At 33.9% G+C, this 16,821-nt stretch overlaps 1 protein-coding gene across 1 annotated transcript; it reads right to left on the reverse strand.

Annotated features, from left to right (window-relative positions):
- Window positions 1–1,441: 1,441 nt before the first annotated feature.
- LOC133192135 (heat shock 70 kDa protein 12A-like) lies at window positions 1,442–4,965 on the reverse strand. Its single transcript, XM_061328013.1, has 5 exons — window positions 4,930–4,965; window positions 4,242–4,590; window positions 3,777–3,995; window positions 3,100–3,259; window positions 1,442–2,631 (listed from the first exon to the last, which is right to left on the reverse strand). The coding sequence occupies exons 2-5, from the start codon at window positions 4,572–4,574 to the stop codon at window positions 1,568–1,570; spliced, it is 1,776 nt and encodes a 591-aa protein (XP_061183997.1). The 5' UTR covers window positions 4,575–4,590; window positions 4,930–4,965; the 3' UTR covers window positions 1,442–1,567.
- Window positions 4,966–16,821: the final 11,856 nt, after the last annotated feature.

Consider the following 16,821-nt stretch of genomic DNA (forward strand, 5'->3'; position numbering starts at 1 on the left):
AGATTGCAGGAAATTTACTCTTACTATCAACAAGAAGGGGGAAAAGGACACGACCTATTACTCTCTATTTATCGTCATTTTACTTCAGAGTCTTCAAATGTGAGTTCGATCTACCCTACCTACACTGGATTGCTAAACTTAAAAATCCATACAAACAAAGATACATTGCCGGGTCCAGCAAATGGTCAACTAAGCCCCTATCTTTATACTCCTCGCAAATATATTAACTGCTGTAAAGAAGAAACTTCAGAGGTACTGCAGCATATTCGAAATGTGGAGATCAAATGTGGACTCTCAAAAACTCCAAAGAACTTTTGGAAAATCTAAAATGCCCAAATTTTTGAAAAGTCAGTAGCATCAAAACGTATGGTGACGCTCAAGGTCAACCACCATGAACCGTGCTTTATCGGAGTACAGATCTCGGGAATTGTACCCCTTTATAAGCAGAATTTATTCAAAAACTTCTACATCAGAACAAGAAAACACTTGGCTTTCAACTCGACATTCAGATATATCGACGACTTTTTTCTAAATTAACAAGTTGCTTCGATCTTCCTTTCATATGTCGACTCGATATATTCCAGTGACCTCGAGATAAAAGACACCACAGAGGCTGCCACATATGCTTCATATTTGGACTTTAGGATAAGATTGTTAAAGACGTTCAAGGCAATAACGTTTGTATCCTCTGCTTGTTAACCCTCAGGTACAGGGATTACTGAATTTTTTATGCATCGATCACTATACTTTCACTCTTCGTCATCTTCACCTTTTTCACTCAGTCACTCCATGTTATTTTTTTTAAAAAAAAATATTTAAGTTGATTTTTCAAAAAATTTGTTCCTTAAGTATTTGGAGACCAATTCTTGAATCGGTAAATTAAACGAGCCACTTTAATATCAGAAGACATAAGTAGTGCCCCTCAGGCCTGAAAATAAACATCGAGCTGAATATATAGAAAACTTGCTTTTTCACGCTCTACTACGTGAAAAAAGGAACACGGAAAACTAACTTCGAGACAGGAGACAAATTTGACTGTCTACCACAAGAAATCTCTTTGCAAAATATTGGAAATAACTTGTTAGAACAAGGTTACAACTATGAAGTCCTTACTATGAAAGCACAAAAGATTGGCATATTTACAATGGTTTGAGCACGGGGAATGACGAAGATGGGGAACCACATAAACAAAAAAACCAATTTCTAATGCCAAGGATCAACATACGGTCATTCCGAGTTTGGAGCTCGTTCAATAGATAATCCCTTTTTGAAATGGAGATTCATGAGAACACGCGCAAATTGCACACGTCTTCTAAAAAAAAGATGCAAAATCTCCAAGCTCGCTGATTAGGTAATCAGTTTCATACAATACTAAACTGTAACAGACAGTACTAATACTCAATGTCAAATGGAGTAAATTTTGTAACTGGTGTTTCAGTAATTTAGTTGTATCATTTTATTACATTGGCACCAAATAATGTACAATAAATATTCTTAGCCCATTTCATAAACAGATCATAACTGAATTCGTGTGAACATTCCAATAAAATGATAACACTCAACAATCTCAGTTGTCCAGAAAGTTAAAGAAAGCCTCATAAGTTCGATTATGAGTAATATCTTTTGCTCTGACATGGAGTTCAGTTTCTCCAAACACCATCGTTTCCTCTATTTCAAGCGGTTCGTTTGACCGTCGCTTTGGCAAAGGAACTGTAAGTGTCCCAAGACGAAAGCAAGACTCGTCCGTGACGAATCTTGGATCCTCCTCAAAAGAGGCGTGAATTGTGCATTCGAGAGTGTCTTCGTCTGGCTTCAGAGCCTGGAAAGTTTGGGAACATTGAAATCCTGGCGTGATTTCCTGTCCTATTGTGCAATATTTGAAAAAGACGTCTTTACATCGTGCGACACCATTAATCACAACTCTCTTCGACGGTGGGTGTTTTTCTGGATCAAACTCTGGCCAACTTTGAATTCCGTAGGTGTGTCGTGCCACTCGGGAAGTGATCACTTGTGGCATATGGCCAAACAGAACAGCACCTTTTAAAACGGCGAGTCCAGCATCGTCTGGTACAATTATCTTTCTGTTTGAAAGAACGTTTTTCAGTTGATTTTGAACAAGTTCACACTCGGAAAATCCCCCAACCATTAAAATATTGTCCACTTCACCGGATTTATCTTTTAATATTTTCTGAATGTGACTTCCGATGCTATCAAGGGTTGGGTGGAACAAGGACTTAAAAACTTCATTAGAAATTTGAAGCTTTTGTTGTTTAACATTCACTTTCCCTGCATACTTAGCATTTTGGCCGATTATTTCATCGACAGAATTTGCATTTCTTGCAGTTTTTGCCAAGTCAAACAAAGACAGGGGGAAGGTCATTTTAACTCGACCTGGTTTTTCAAATGTTATCATGCGTTTTTTTGTTTCAAATTCTCTTTCCAGCTCTAAATAGTCATCCATATGATCTATCTTAAACTTGTCAATTACATCTTGTCCAAACAATTCTTTGAGGAAAGAGAAAAATGCCTCGTTGATGTCCCGCCCACCCCACGGACCCCCAGAGGCCCGGTGAATTTCCTTTAACTTTCCACCTTTACAGCGTTCGTGCAAGGTAATGTCTGTCGTCCCGCCTAAAATTGTAAAAAGAAACAAGTACAAACTGACAAAACGTCACGAAATTATCTAGCTTTGTAAATTATTTCTTAGAATTGTGATAGAAAAGTGTGTGTAACTCAACACCTTAGTTGAAAAATAAAACTAACTTTACCAAAACCCCCAAATTTATTCTTGATATTCGTGATATGTGTGATTGCGTTTCAAAACTGATAATATTATCATCATACAATATAAACTGCCATTTTGGTAGTTAGCTTTAAATATCTGATAACCTATAAACTTTCTAGAAGCTTTAATTACAATTTCGTGTTAAAAAAATAAAAAGACATATTGTAGTTTAAGACGACAACATATAGAAATTTTCCAGAAATGATGGGGCATTTCTAATTTTTTTAAACAGTAAATGTGACCTTATTTTTAAATGTTGAATTTGTACTAATTCCTACCAAAAAGATATAACACTGAAAAGCTGCAGTCCTTACCTCCCAGGTCTACTACCATGAACCTTGACCCTGATTTGGCGACGTCTAAAAAAGAAGTCCCGCTCTTTAATTTTTGGCGTTCAAGAGGAAGATACTGACAGTAAATGGAAGCTACTTCCGGTTCTAGAGCTATGGATAGCTGTTCCCTAGATATCCCAGCCTGTGTTAAATAAATTACAACATACTAGTATTTCTTTCAAATAATAATGGAAACTGTTTATATGATATTCTTCACTTTCTTAAATACATAGCAAATTCAAACATGAACATATGGCAAAAACAAGAATATAATATTAATTTGTAAGTTTTCCGCTTTAAAAAACAATTAAGACTAAGTTTAAAGTATAAAATATTTAGAGAAAATAACCACATTCTCTTGACATTAAGTTAATAAACTTATCATAGCCTTTTCAAAAATTACCCTATTGAAAAATTGTAATGTTTTCCAAAAACATGAGAACAAATGCTTATATTGTGAACTGAATTTGCTTCCTGTAGTCAACAAACATCAATTGGATTTTTATTGGCACTTCAAACACTTGTCTGTTGTGTTGGCATCCTTATTAACCTTGGAAATCAGATTTTTTTCTATACACAATACACTGTATTTCGGCTTCCATGCTATCCCCCCCCTCCCCATGAAAATGTATATCCAGTATATACTATAGATGACTTGCCTTCACCGCTGCTTCTCGCATAAACTGCTTTGCATTGTCATCCCATATCGCTGGAACGGTTAGTACAAAGTGTATGTCATCTTTTTGAATATCTTTGAACTTGTCCGACAGACTATTAAAGAGGTGGTCTCTAAGAAATTTAATGGATATGCTGAAAACTGTCATTGCGTCCAGGCTTTTCCCTGTTGCGTCTGTTATCTCTGTATCTCTCCGTAATTTCTGGCAAATAACAGCACATTATATGAAACGTTACGAAATATGCAGTAGAATATATATAGCAATGTGATTGCATGTTCTTCATTTATGAAGCAATAAATTTTCTCAACTATGGACTATAAGAGAATGTTATTAAGTATACGAAATGTACTTGGTGATTAAATTTTTCTTCACACCAATTAAAAAAACATTTTACTACAAAGAAATTTTACACATCGCCATATTTTGTGTTTTATCTTTGTGTTTTACTTTGTTGTTGTGAAGCAACATCTTGAAGCAGTGGAAATAGTAATAAGATTTGTAGTCTTCCTCCTCGTCCGCCATGTCGGAATAATGAGTTTCGGCTTCATATCCAAACGAATGGAAGGTCTTGTTGGGATTCAGCAAAAGAGTTGTGGGAGCTTTTGTAGATAATAGACTTTTGGTTCCGGAATTCCAAATGTTTGCATTGATTTTAAGAGGCTCTTTCTCCCAGTCGTCTTTTGATGAAAAGGCGTAGCCAGAATATGTGGTGCCAAAGTCAATGGCAGCCACAAACAATCTGTGTTTCCGGGGTGCCACACCATCACTTACACTTGCCATAAATAACTAAAAGAAACTGAAAGTTAAGAATAATTTATTCATGGAACAGATGTTAACCATTTTATATAATATCACTAAAGATAAAGATACAATTAAAACATTTACTAGGCATTTCAATGATAGTTATAACATTATTATACCAAATGTGCATTTCATTCATTTAAGACATTGAAAACATAGATAACAATTATAATGATATACAAATAATATTATGCCTATATTAATAAATTTATCTCAAAAAAAGTGACATAAAACAATGTAAAACGATATTTTTGAATGGATGCACATGCAGGTAAACATTTTCAAACATTTTTTTAGAGGAATTACAAAACGTATCCTGCCTGTAAAAATTTACCTGAACCGTGAGTGAACAATCAACTTTCGGTTTGTGTGTTTACTTTATGAAGTTATTTCCGGTAACAATCTTCAAGCGCATGTCCTTTGTTTAAAAACACGAAAGTAGAAGTTAGTAAAAAAAAACTTAGCATAATAAAAACTCTTGAATCTGGAAAATGGACTCGAATATAAGAAATGTAGGTGTCAAATATTTGACTTGTCCTTTACCCCTAATTTAAACGAAATTGCACGTTCCAGAAATTCAACAATAACAAAGCCCCTAGATAAAGATATCCTCTAAGTACCAGGCAGTTATAATTTAGTAGGTAATTGACCGTTGTGCAATGTAACCCGATCCCACACCTGCTACAAAGAGTCTAAATTCAAATCAAAGCATTGTATTTGAAAATGTAAAGGGGTTGCTATGTTTGTGCTGCAACCTTTGTTGAATGTTGAACTTAGAATTATGAAGTTATCACAGCCTAAAAAAGTGTGAGAGCTGTGTGAAACTCTTTCAAAACATGCATATTCATTCACCAATTTTAAGAATTCTATAAATAATACAAAAAATGTCACATCTATATAGATCTAGAAAACATACCACTATAAATTTTAGAATGTAATAAAAGAAGAAATTCATGTTCCGGGCATGTACTTTTATATATGCTTGTAAAATTTTTCTTTGTCCTTCCATTCCATTTGCCAGCATGCTCCACCACGTTGTGAAGGAGAAACCTCAGACCTTCTTTGATACAACATATTCAAGAAGTGATGTAAATCAAATATGGATTCTTAAATACTCCAAAGAAACTTTAGAAAATGTAAAACCACAATTTTTTCCAAAGTCAGTAACATCAAAAGGCATGATTTTTCAATACTTTATACACCATTCCTCACGATAAATTAAATATCAGGCTTTTTATAGCATCAACAACTACCTCTTCAGTAAAAATGGAAATAGGAAATTTTCGTACTTCCATTCATATGTCGACTCGAAATATCCCAGTGAACTTGAAATAAAAGATACCACAAAGTCTGACACATCTGTTTCATATTAGGATATTTTACTAGAAAAAGACGTTAATGGTAACCCAACAACAAAACTTTACGATAAACGTATTGGCTTCAACTTTTCTATCTTCAACTTCTCTTACGTATGTAGCAATATAACCTTATCACCTACATATAGGGTTTAAATCTTCCAGTTGATTCGATACACAAGAGCATGCTCCACGTACGAACAATTTCTAAAACGAGGCAAGCTATTGACAAACAAGTTGATGAAACAAGGATACCAACAGTCAACAGGCATTAACGTGATCATTTTTCAAGTTCTATGGTCGATACAACTACCTTGTCAGCAAATACAATCTATTGTTAAGTCGAATACTAACTGACGTTTTTCATACTAATTGTAAGACCATTATTTAAACACCGAATTGTCCAGGGATTTTTCCGTTTGCCCGATTATGACAATGGGCACACGGCGGGTGTGACCGGTAGACAGGGGAAGCTTACTCCTCCATGGCACCTGATCCTACCTCTGATGTTTTTTTAGAGGTTCGTGTTTGCTCTGCTCCCGATTTATGTTTCTATGACTTTTGAGCTTGATTAGTATTCGTTATCTCCATATTTCATATCTTGTGATGGTCATAACTTTGTTATAAATCATTCTGATTCTACACGCAAGTAATCTGAAGTAGATATTAAAAAAGATGCTGGAGTTCCTCATTGACAGTATCTACTAGTATGTAATCTTTAAGGACCAAGTCCAAAAATCTGTCGGAACGCCAATGGGCACTGATTGTGTTCCTTTATTAGGCGACTTGTCCTTATATTCTTATGAAGCAGAATTTATTTAAAAACTTGTACTTGAGAAGAAAACTCTTGGTGTGGCCTTTAATTCGACATCGATGACGTTTTATCAATTAAAAATAGCTACTTTCATTCATATGTCGACCCGATATATAGCAGTGAGCTCGAGATAAAATATATCAAAAAGTCTGCCTCATCTCTTTCATAGTTGGATTTTTTTACTGACTATAGAAGATAATGGCCAACTAACAATTAAACTATATTACAAACAAGATGATTTCAACCTTTCCATCGTAAACTTTCCTTATTTTTGTAGTAATATCCCGCTATCACCTGCATATGGTGTTTATATCTCCCAACTTATTCAATAGGCAAGAGCATGCTCTGAGTACGATCAATTTTTAAAGCGGGAAAGGCTATTAACAAATAAGATGATGTTACAGATATTTTAAAATTCTAGCATTTCGAAAATTCTATGGCCGTTTTACTGAACTAGTTTGCAAATACAACCTATCATTGGGTCGGTTTTTTGACTGATATGTTTCATATCAATTTTTAGACTATTGTATTATATTAAATTGCTTAGAGTTTTTAGACGGGTGTGACCGGTCGAAATGGGGGTGCTTACTCCGCCCAGGCGCCTCCCTCTGGAGTTTCCAGGAGCCCACGTATTATGCCCCGTTTATTAATTTAAAAGAATTTTGAGATCGATCACTGATCGTTATCTTCACCATTTTCATCTTTACCATTGTTTGTTTGATATTGTCCTTTATTGCTTTCATATGTATTTCTCTGGCCTCCGAGAAAATACACTTGAAGGTGACACATTATGTAGAAAATAAACAATCTTACTAACTTAACACACGCCAGTTATCCTTACAAATATACTGAGTTAGGAAGAAATGAAATTATCTGCAAGTGCACACATTTATCTTAGATGTTCAAGACGACGAAGCTAATGAAAAGGATTCAAGAAGATCTGAGGTTATGCATTTCGCATTTTATTTACTTTGAAATACTTTCCCTTGATCAACTTTTTTTTTAAAACCTGCAACGACCATCTCTATATCTAATCGTATTTACTTCTGTATTGCTTCTCCCGTGTCAACGTTTGAAACCTATTTCCCATGAATTTAAAACGAATACATGTATATTAAATATTCTCCGTGTTTCTTCTTTTTTCAAACGGGTTAACATGAAGCTTTAGCCATTCTTTACGACTTCATCTTGTTTACATTATACTTTGCTTTTTGTTGTTGAAAAATCATAAGTCAAGTTACTGACATTATTTACAATGTTGTTTATGAATGCAAGTTCAAACTAAGGACATGCACGTACCTTGTTTATTAATCATCACGACGTTTTTTCCCATCACTTTTATTTTAAAAATAAATTTATACAACTTCCTCATTGAAAAGTTATGTCGACACAAGCATTGCGTTTTGCAATATTATTACATATATTATGTATATGTAATTTACTTTTTAAAGTGATATTGCACAAAACTTTGAGTATATTTCGATAGAGAATAGTACTTGGCATACATGTTTATAATTATATGCCATTGAAATACTTTAGTCTGTTTAAAATAAAAAGGATCTTTTCAATTTTTTAAACTGGGAATAAAATATTAAAGTATAATATGCAGCAACAGTTGATTTTAAAGGTAGCTTTATCATATTTCCAAAGAAAGGTATCAAATGAGAGGTACATAGTCTGTGACGTGAGGATATTACTCATATTAACCTACATTCAGAATAGAGAAAAGAGACTAAACTCTAATACTGAAGTGGCAATTGCCAGTCATACAAAAAACTTTTTCAGGCTAATGAAGTCCAATCCAATTCTGTGGAATAAAACATTTATTAAACGTATAACGACAGAATTTTTAAAGAACTTATTGAATCATACGTATTTTTTTTTTCTTCTTCAAGATTTTAGTGTTCGCAACTCATTATCAGTTCATCGAGCTCTTACAGTGCACAAACTCTTATATATGTCACCCGGTTGATCCTCCTTCATCAAGTATTCTTTGATGTTACTTTTTCTGTCGATTTATGATCACTTGAACGATAAAGAACTATAAGGGCAAAAACTGGAGATTCCACAATGCATCAAAACAAATAAACTTCATAAATATTCCACAAGCGAAAAGGTTATTCCCCGTCACAAATAAAAGTGAAATGTCGAAATACCAAAATGTACCTTTAAATTGAAGTATCCTGATTTATATTGAATGTGTCATTTAATAAACATATGGTTTACTTTCGAAATTGTGCAAGAATTCTTACACAAACATTATATTGTTTAAAAAAAAATGAAGAAATCTTTTAAAATAGCAGTCTAGCTTTTAATGAAAAATAAATCTGTCAAAAAATGCATATTTATTGCAACTGCATGGTCTGTCTAGCTACACAACGTGGTTCTCACTTTTTAACGATTTACTTTCATGTACATTATTGTCATCGATGATTTCAGTTTCACAACAGGATTCCCATAAGCAAGCGACATCTTTACTCACTTGACTAAATTCAACTTTATTTGGTTCAGTGAGGTCCTCATTTTCAAGTCTATTCAAAAATTTCTTCACCTTGACTTTTAAATTATTGGTTTGTATTTCATTCATATTTCCACAACAATATTCAACCAGTTTCGGGAACAAAAATACGAAGACAAACATCGCAATTTTGTCAATACTTGCAAAATCAAAATCACTTGACTTTTTCCAAAACAACATGGTTACTGATATGGTTAAAAATAAAAGTGTTCCAACGACTTTCCCAAACAGTCGAATACTTTGTTCTTTGATCGGAATGACATGTTCACATAACAAATTAAAGTCTTTCGTTGATACAACTATTTCTTTCTCAGAACTTCGTTGCTCTACATCCACATTTTCGCTTTGCTGTTCCAACTTCTCTTTCTTGATCTCAAAGGTAATGTCCAGGAGGTCTTTGTATTTCCTTGTGAACTGGTTCCAGTAACGAATTGTATAAACTACGATCGGAATAACTTGAGAAAGAAATGGAAAACTTTCACTGCTAGCTTCCGGTACGCCGATCAAGCTTGTTATCAGAACAACATTCAAAGAGAAGACTAAATTCTCTCCAAAAACAATCTGAATAAAAAAGTGAAGCAAAGTTGCTATCAGCATTATTTTCAACAAGGAGCAGAAACTTTTTATTGAAGATAAACTTGTGAAAAGAAAACCAAAAATGGGAAAGAGACCCCACAATAAGTTTACAGACAATGAGACAACGAAACATAAAAAGCTATAAAGAAGACAAGGAATAAACAATAAAATAGAAAAGCAAATCCTACAGGCTTTTATCTTTGCAAGAAGAGAGAATGAAAGTTTCATAAGAAAACTCCAGAATTTTTTGCTAGTCAGAAGGAAACATCTCTCCATCTGAATCAACAACAGTTGCCGACCAGTTTTTCTCGCCTTGCCAATTTCATCGCTTGGAATTGTTACAAATGAATGCAGGCTTTTCTTCAAAAGATTAAAATTACTTAGTTTACCAATCGGATTCACGAAGTACACAGTCGGGTTGGATACTGCTTCGCTCATTTGTAATTCATGACAATTCTTTATCAAAACAAGGAACACAACAAAAGCAGTCGTGTAAAACAGGGCGAATAAAAGTATTTTTATTTCCTTGGAGACCCAAGAACCTGACCAAATCTCAACATTCTCCATTTCAAGTTCATCTTGCTTCACTGAAATATGACTCCACATATTTAGACAGTATAGGACAAGGTTGATGAACCAGACTACGATACATGCTTTTTGAAAAGACCGATCCGATGTGCCCAAGTTTGGTATACAAACATCAAACAATTTAGACAAAACCATAAAACTCCTATTGATACTATATGGTACGTCCCCATCTTTGTAGAAATTGAATCTGTTATTTCTTAAGTCCATCAAATCAACGAGCAGCAACACAAGAACTGGAGAAAATACAATTATAACATAAGCAGTCCAGTACACAACAAACACATATACCCCTTCCTTTACCTTTCTCGAAAATGTGTTGTTTTGATCATCAATTCCGAAGCACTCGATATTGTATCTTTTCCAAGTCGGTGTCACTATGAAATATTTTGCGATGTCAATATGGATATCGCCTCCTTTGAATATGCGGTCACATATTTGATATTTTCTTTTAGAATTTGACCCCTGAACTAAGTTCAACACAAAACTTCTCATGTACGAATGTAATTCTTCATGGTTACATTTACCTCCATAAATTGAAACTGTCAGGTTCGCCATACCGACTTTTCGTTTAAGAAGTCCAAACGTTATAACATCATAGTTTCGGGGTAGAGAAATTAAACACTGCCCATTTTCATCAATTATTATCCAATTTAAAATTCTATTGTGAAAAGCCAATAAATGTGTTTCGATGATTGAGAGGGGATCTATTTTCACATGGATATGGTAAATATTTTTATCCTTAGCAGAAAGCAAACTTTGGATATGTTCTTCTTCCGTTGTGTTATGAACGATAGAAATGTTACAGAAAGATTTGGTGGCAACAGAATGGACCACGGATGGAGTTCCAGAAGGTATGCGGGGTTCAACAGTACCAGCTATCGAAACTCTGCAACAGACGTCTAGGAATAAGAGAACTGAAATCTTTTTGATAGTGGGAATGCCCGCTCTCCAAAGAGAAGAAGCTGAAGGTAAAAAAAGTAACTTATGGAAAACATCACAGATTTTAAAAATATTATTAACAAATACCGGTTTAAGAGATAATATTGTACTTACATAAAAATGTAACAAACCGAAGAAAAGTGTTCACAAACATTCTCAGATTTATGAAATATTTTAGAAGCAATTCTTATATTTGTACAGGCATTCAGAACAAAGTACCATACCGTATTTAATAACACCAAAGCTATGGTGTAAAAACAAGAGGCTCATAGGCCACAATGCCCACGTGAGTTCCCTTGGTCCTGCTATTTTGAAGATTTTTTTTTTAAAAACCCTCTTTATCCCACGAACAATGTTGAAGATTTATAAAGACACCCATCCTACTTTTACTTTTTTTTTTATCTCCCATTCCAAGAAGGTGTGACCCTTTATTTTAAGAAACTGAATCCCCTTCACCCAAGGCTGCTTGCGTCACGTTTGATTGAATTTGGTCCAGGGTTTTGGAGAAGAAAAAAAAATGTGAACGTTTACAATGACGACAGACAACAGACAAAAGCACACTTTAGCCTATGGCACAGGTGAGCTGTAAACTTAGATTGACAAATGAATCGGGAAAATTGACAAAGGGCATTAGCACAATTGAAACTCAAAGGTGACAGATTTGTGTAATAAGCTTCAAATTCGCAATGAAACTTAGATCGCCACTCAAAGATCGGGGGACTTAAGAGGATCACAAAATAATTTAAAATAAAAACATCACCCTCGGGTTCAAGTTGTATTTGAATCTCCTTTTTTCTGTTTAAAGGATGTCAAACCAAATTTCTCAAAGATCTTCAATAACTACAGGTATTAAAACTAAGATTTCAGGTATTAAAACTAAGATTTAAAATGCAAGTTTAACTTTAAACATGTCCATGTTTATAATCACTTACGATTGGGCATTGTATTAATTAGTGCAAATGAATTAGACAAACATAGTTAGTTAAAAATATAGACAGCATATTTTTAACGTAAAAAAGATTATCAAGACGATGTTTGTACTTAGCTTTGTTTTTGTGTGTTTGTTTGATTAATGCCCATTCGAGAATACATGTATTTCACTCATATTGGGACTCCACAATTGCCAATTGAAGGCTGCAAACGTGTAGACCTGTACTCGGCACTTATTGTCACTGAGCAGTGAGGGATCTTTTTCGTGACATCTATTGTGAAACGGTACCTTGACCAGTTCATACAGTCTCGTCCGACTAATGCAAACTTCTCACAACTTTTACTTTTGGAAAGCAAATTTAATTAGCGCATACAATCTAAATATAAAATTAAGGTTGAACTGTCTTAATTCGTATATCATACGTTAATAAAAATTAATCACAGTGTCTTATTCAGGTCATGTATGATAAATGTTACATACTTTTGTAACGAAAATGTCCGGAGTTTATACTTGGCAAAAGGGAAGCGGGCTTCTATTTTTCAGGATGTTTCATGATATTGACCCAAATGTCATTAAGACAAAGTCAATGTTAAATAACTGAACCACCTTTGAAAACATTCTTGTTTCAAAAAATCACGTTGCGATTCAAATGATATATGCTCAATATATATCTCCTACTTCCTCACATTCTTTGCCCCCCCCCCCCTCCTCCTCCGAATTGTGGTGTGCAATGATATTCCATTTTAATTGGCGATGTCCTGTTTTAAAGATGACAACAAAAATGTAGGTCACAGAACAAAACCAGATAAAATTTAGTTAATTAAGTCAGGCCTTATAGTCATTAATTTTATCTGTCTTTCGGATGAGACTGTATGAACCTAGGTCTCAAATCGCAGCAGATATTGGCATGAAAAAAATCTCTCATTTTTCAATAGCTATAAGTACCTGGTACACGTCCAATTTGCAGCCTTCCACTGGCAACAGGTATGAAGAAATCAAGTATTTTCACTTTTTGTAGTTTTCTTTCGGACAAAGAAATTTTAAAATATAAATATTCAGTCATATGCAGTAAACAGTTGGCCATTGTCTTGTCATTTAAACATGCATCGTCTAAATACTCTTCGTACTGTTTTTATAATATTTAGTCTATCGAAAATGAACATTTTTTGCCAAATATTTGCTGACAGTCAATTATACCAGTTGAAATTAATAAGTAAGTCAATTGTTTTTCTTCAAAAAATAATAATATTGCTTAGCATTTTATAGTAGAATCCATACTTTGCAAAAATTACGTCCCTTGACCGCCATCTTTGGGGAAAAAAACCCATAGAATTCTTACAGTAGCCTTTGTAGTTAATTGACAGAAAAAGTCGTTTGCATCTTGTTTTTCATTTCCCCAGAATGGGGTTACCAGTAAAGTCGTTTGCATCTCGTTTTTCATTTCCCCAGAATGGGGTTACCAGTGACGTAGCATCGTTTTTGAAAAGGGGGGCAACCCGAGGAAAAAATTTTCAACTTACCTGAAAAAAACTTGACAAGCAAAAAAAAAAAAAAAAAAAAATAAATAAATAAATAAATAAATAAAAAAGAAAGAAAAAAATGTGCAAACTCGAAAATCCTATTTCGTTGGGGGGGGGGGGGAGGTTCCAATTTCTTTTAGTACCATTTTTTTAAACTTAAAAACTGCATTCCCCTTATATTACCCTTATTTGATTTGACAATTCTGCAACCAAAAGTGGGGGGGGGGGGCAACCGGACTTTCAATGAACATTTCCTATAGAAAAACTTGTGTCTGGAAAAAAGGTCCCCCCCCCCCCCCGATACTACGTGCCTGGTTACTACCCATACACTGAAAGAATAAAAGATTAAAGTCAATGGTTTCAAATGTTTGTTAGCATAAAGAAGAGATATATGGTTTCTTTTCCTTTTGACCCTTCGGTTGACACTGCAAAGGGAGAAAACTTTGCCAAGTGTGGATTGGATTAAAGTGTACCCTTATGTTTACTTATAAAATACGTAACTCAAATGCAAGTTTACAAAACAGACTTAATTGTACGATCTGTGGAAATTTACATGCAATGAAAACCAGTTTCTTCAACCATACTTCTGAATATAATTCCGCTGGAAACAAGAGATGGAAACATTCAGGAATCCATACACCGACTCCTTAGATAGATAATGTTGGTGTATTTATGAACACATGACCCATTAACTTCCCCAACAATAATTTTAAAAGGAAGAAAAAAGTCAAAAAGAACCACTAACCTTATTTAAAGGTCACATAAGTGTCATGAACCTATTGTAAAAGATAAAGATACGTCTAAACGAGAATGGACAAAGAGAATCTCTTCAACTGGAACCCAGAGGTAAGGGCTTTATTTAATGATCTTCAAATAAACATACGAAAGCGGATCATCCTCAGATGATTGTTCTACTAGTATTTAAGAAGACTCTGAAATAAAAAAAAAGATCATTGAATTTGATTTTTATATTCTATTAAAAGGTCTCATCTATTCAACACATTTAAAATTTGAAAGAAACAAATACGAGGACATAACCTTTCGTTATACAACACAAAAACAGCATAACGCAGGATATTACTAGAAGCAGTCAAAATAATTCAATTCCAACATCAAGCGTACACTTAGTATTTATTAGACGGTACAATTTATTTCATTGAAAAAACGTTAAGCATTAGAGAATTAATAATAATAAAACAATTAAACTCATTAAAGCTGACCCTTGCCACATATAGTAATAACAACTAAAGCTTCATATTAATTTAGTAATCTGTAACCTCGCTATTTTCATTTTGTTTAGTAAAAGATTGCATCTACAATATACCAAAAAAAATTTCAATATTGTATTTACATTTAATTAGACAGTACTAGTTTCAAGTGATAGCAGTGAATTTTTCATAAAGCGCGTTACTCAGTTTGTTTGCACACACAGTTGTAGTTAAGAATGCCTCTTTAAAAAATATAATAATACAATGTAATTAATTAAATGCTTTAATATATACGTGAAGAAAATATTCCGTCTACTGGTTTCGAATCGTCTTACAGCTCTGATTACTCTGCACATGTTATATGTTAAATTGTATATCATGTTTTCTTTCAATAGCCTGGAAATGATAAAGCAGTAAATATGACTATAGACAGTGGAAAAAAGCAATATCGAAAAAATAGCAATCTTGAAACATTTTACGATGTCCTTCGGCTTAAACATGTAATAGCTTTAGCATGAATTTCATTTCCATTCGTTATTTATCAAATGAACAAGATCAACAAAAATGATGCAAATGGAAAAATCATGTCACAAATATGAATGAAAAAATTATCAGCATTCAAAATGATTTGCATCATATCTTTATATATAAATTGTAAAACTGGCATGAAAAAGCTGTAGTAACACGTCTGTTTTAACTCTCTTGTAATGCATCTCCCATGCCTATATATTGACGCTATATGTCCGATTGTCAACAATATAAATTAGGTAAGAAAATCTTTTATGTTCAGCAGAGATCTCCTTTTGTAGGAATATATTACGTTTATAACCTCGCATATTTAGTAAACTCAAAAGTGATATCTATTTTAAGAACTTCACAAATGTAACCTAACCTAACTAGGTCTGGTTAAACAAACATTTTCAGATCTCTACTTTTTAAGAAGTTTACTCTTTACTTCCTTTTTACTTTAATTTAAAATTATACATGTACCCATATACTTACCATTTCTTCTTGACACATGATGTTTTAATAGCTTAATTTTTATGAACTAAAACCTTCATCGAAATACAAATCCATATATAATCAAATATATTACCTGTAAAATCGGCTTGTTTAAGCGAGGCAAACTGCAATTAAAACCACTCTTCAGTTATACACAGAAAAACATGCTTATAGCGAACACGCTTATAATGAATTGTTGCTTACAGCGAACTTATTTTCATTCCCCCTGGCTTTAAAATATATTATTAACTAAAAGGATATAACGAAATACGTTTATAACGAACCAAAATCATCCGTCCCCGGGACTTCGTTATAAGGTGTTTTACTGTACATCACTGAATTCCATCATCATTATAGAGGTTTAGTTACTCATATTTAGTAACTTGGGATCCTGACATCAATCCATTCAAGTTTTGCAGTTAGTATTGATCAACATTAATATAACCTTGCTAATATCAAGAAGCCCATGGGCCACAAAGCTCACTTCAATCACTATGGTCCTTCTGTTATTCAACAGCGGACACCCCCCCCCCCAATCCTATGTAAAACTTTGATAACATATTTTGGCCCCACCCTATTTCAGCGGTCCTATGTGAACAAAAATCAATCTACCTGAGGATGCTTCCGAACAAATGAAACTAATCATGGTTTTGCTGTTCTTGAGAAAAAGATTTTTCCTTATATACCTATGTAAAACTTAGGCTGTCCATCGTGGCCCCACCTTCTCTCCAGGAGTTATGATCTGAACAAATTGGAATGTACGTTACCTGAGGAT

The sequence above is a fragment of the Saccostrea echinata genome, unplaced genomic scaffold (genome assembly GCF_033153115.1).
Source record: "Saccostrea echinata isolate AGI-Se365-2 ecotype Australia unplaced genomic scaffold, CSIRO_AGI_Sech_v1 ptg000025l, whole genome shotgun sequence".
In the NCBI taxonomy this organism is placed as follows: domain Eukaryota; kingdom Metazoa; phylum Mollusca; class Bivalvia; order Ostreida; family Ostreidae; genus Saccostrea; species Saccostrea echinata.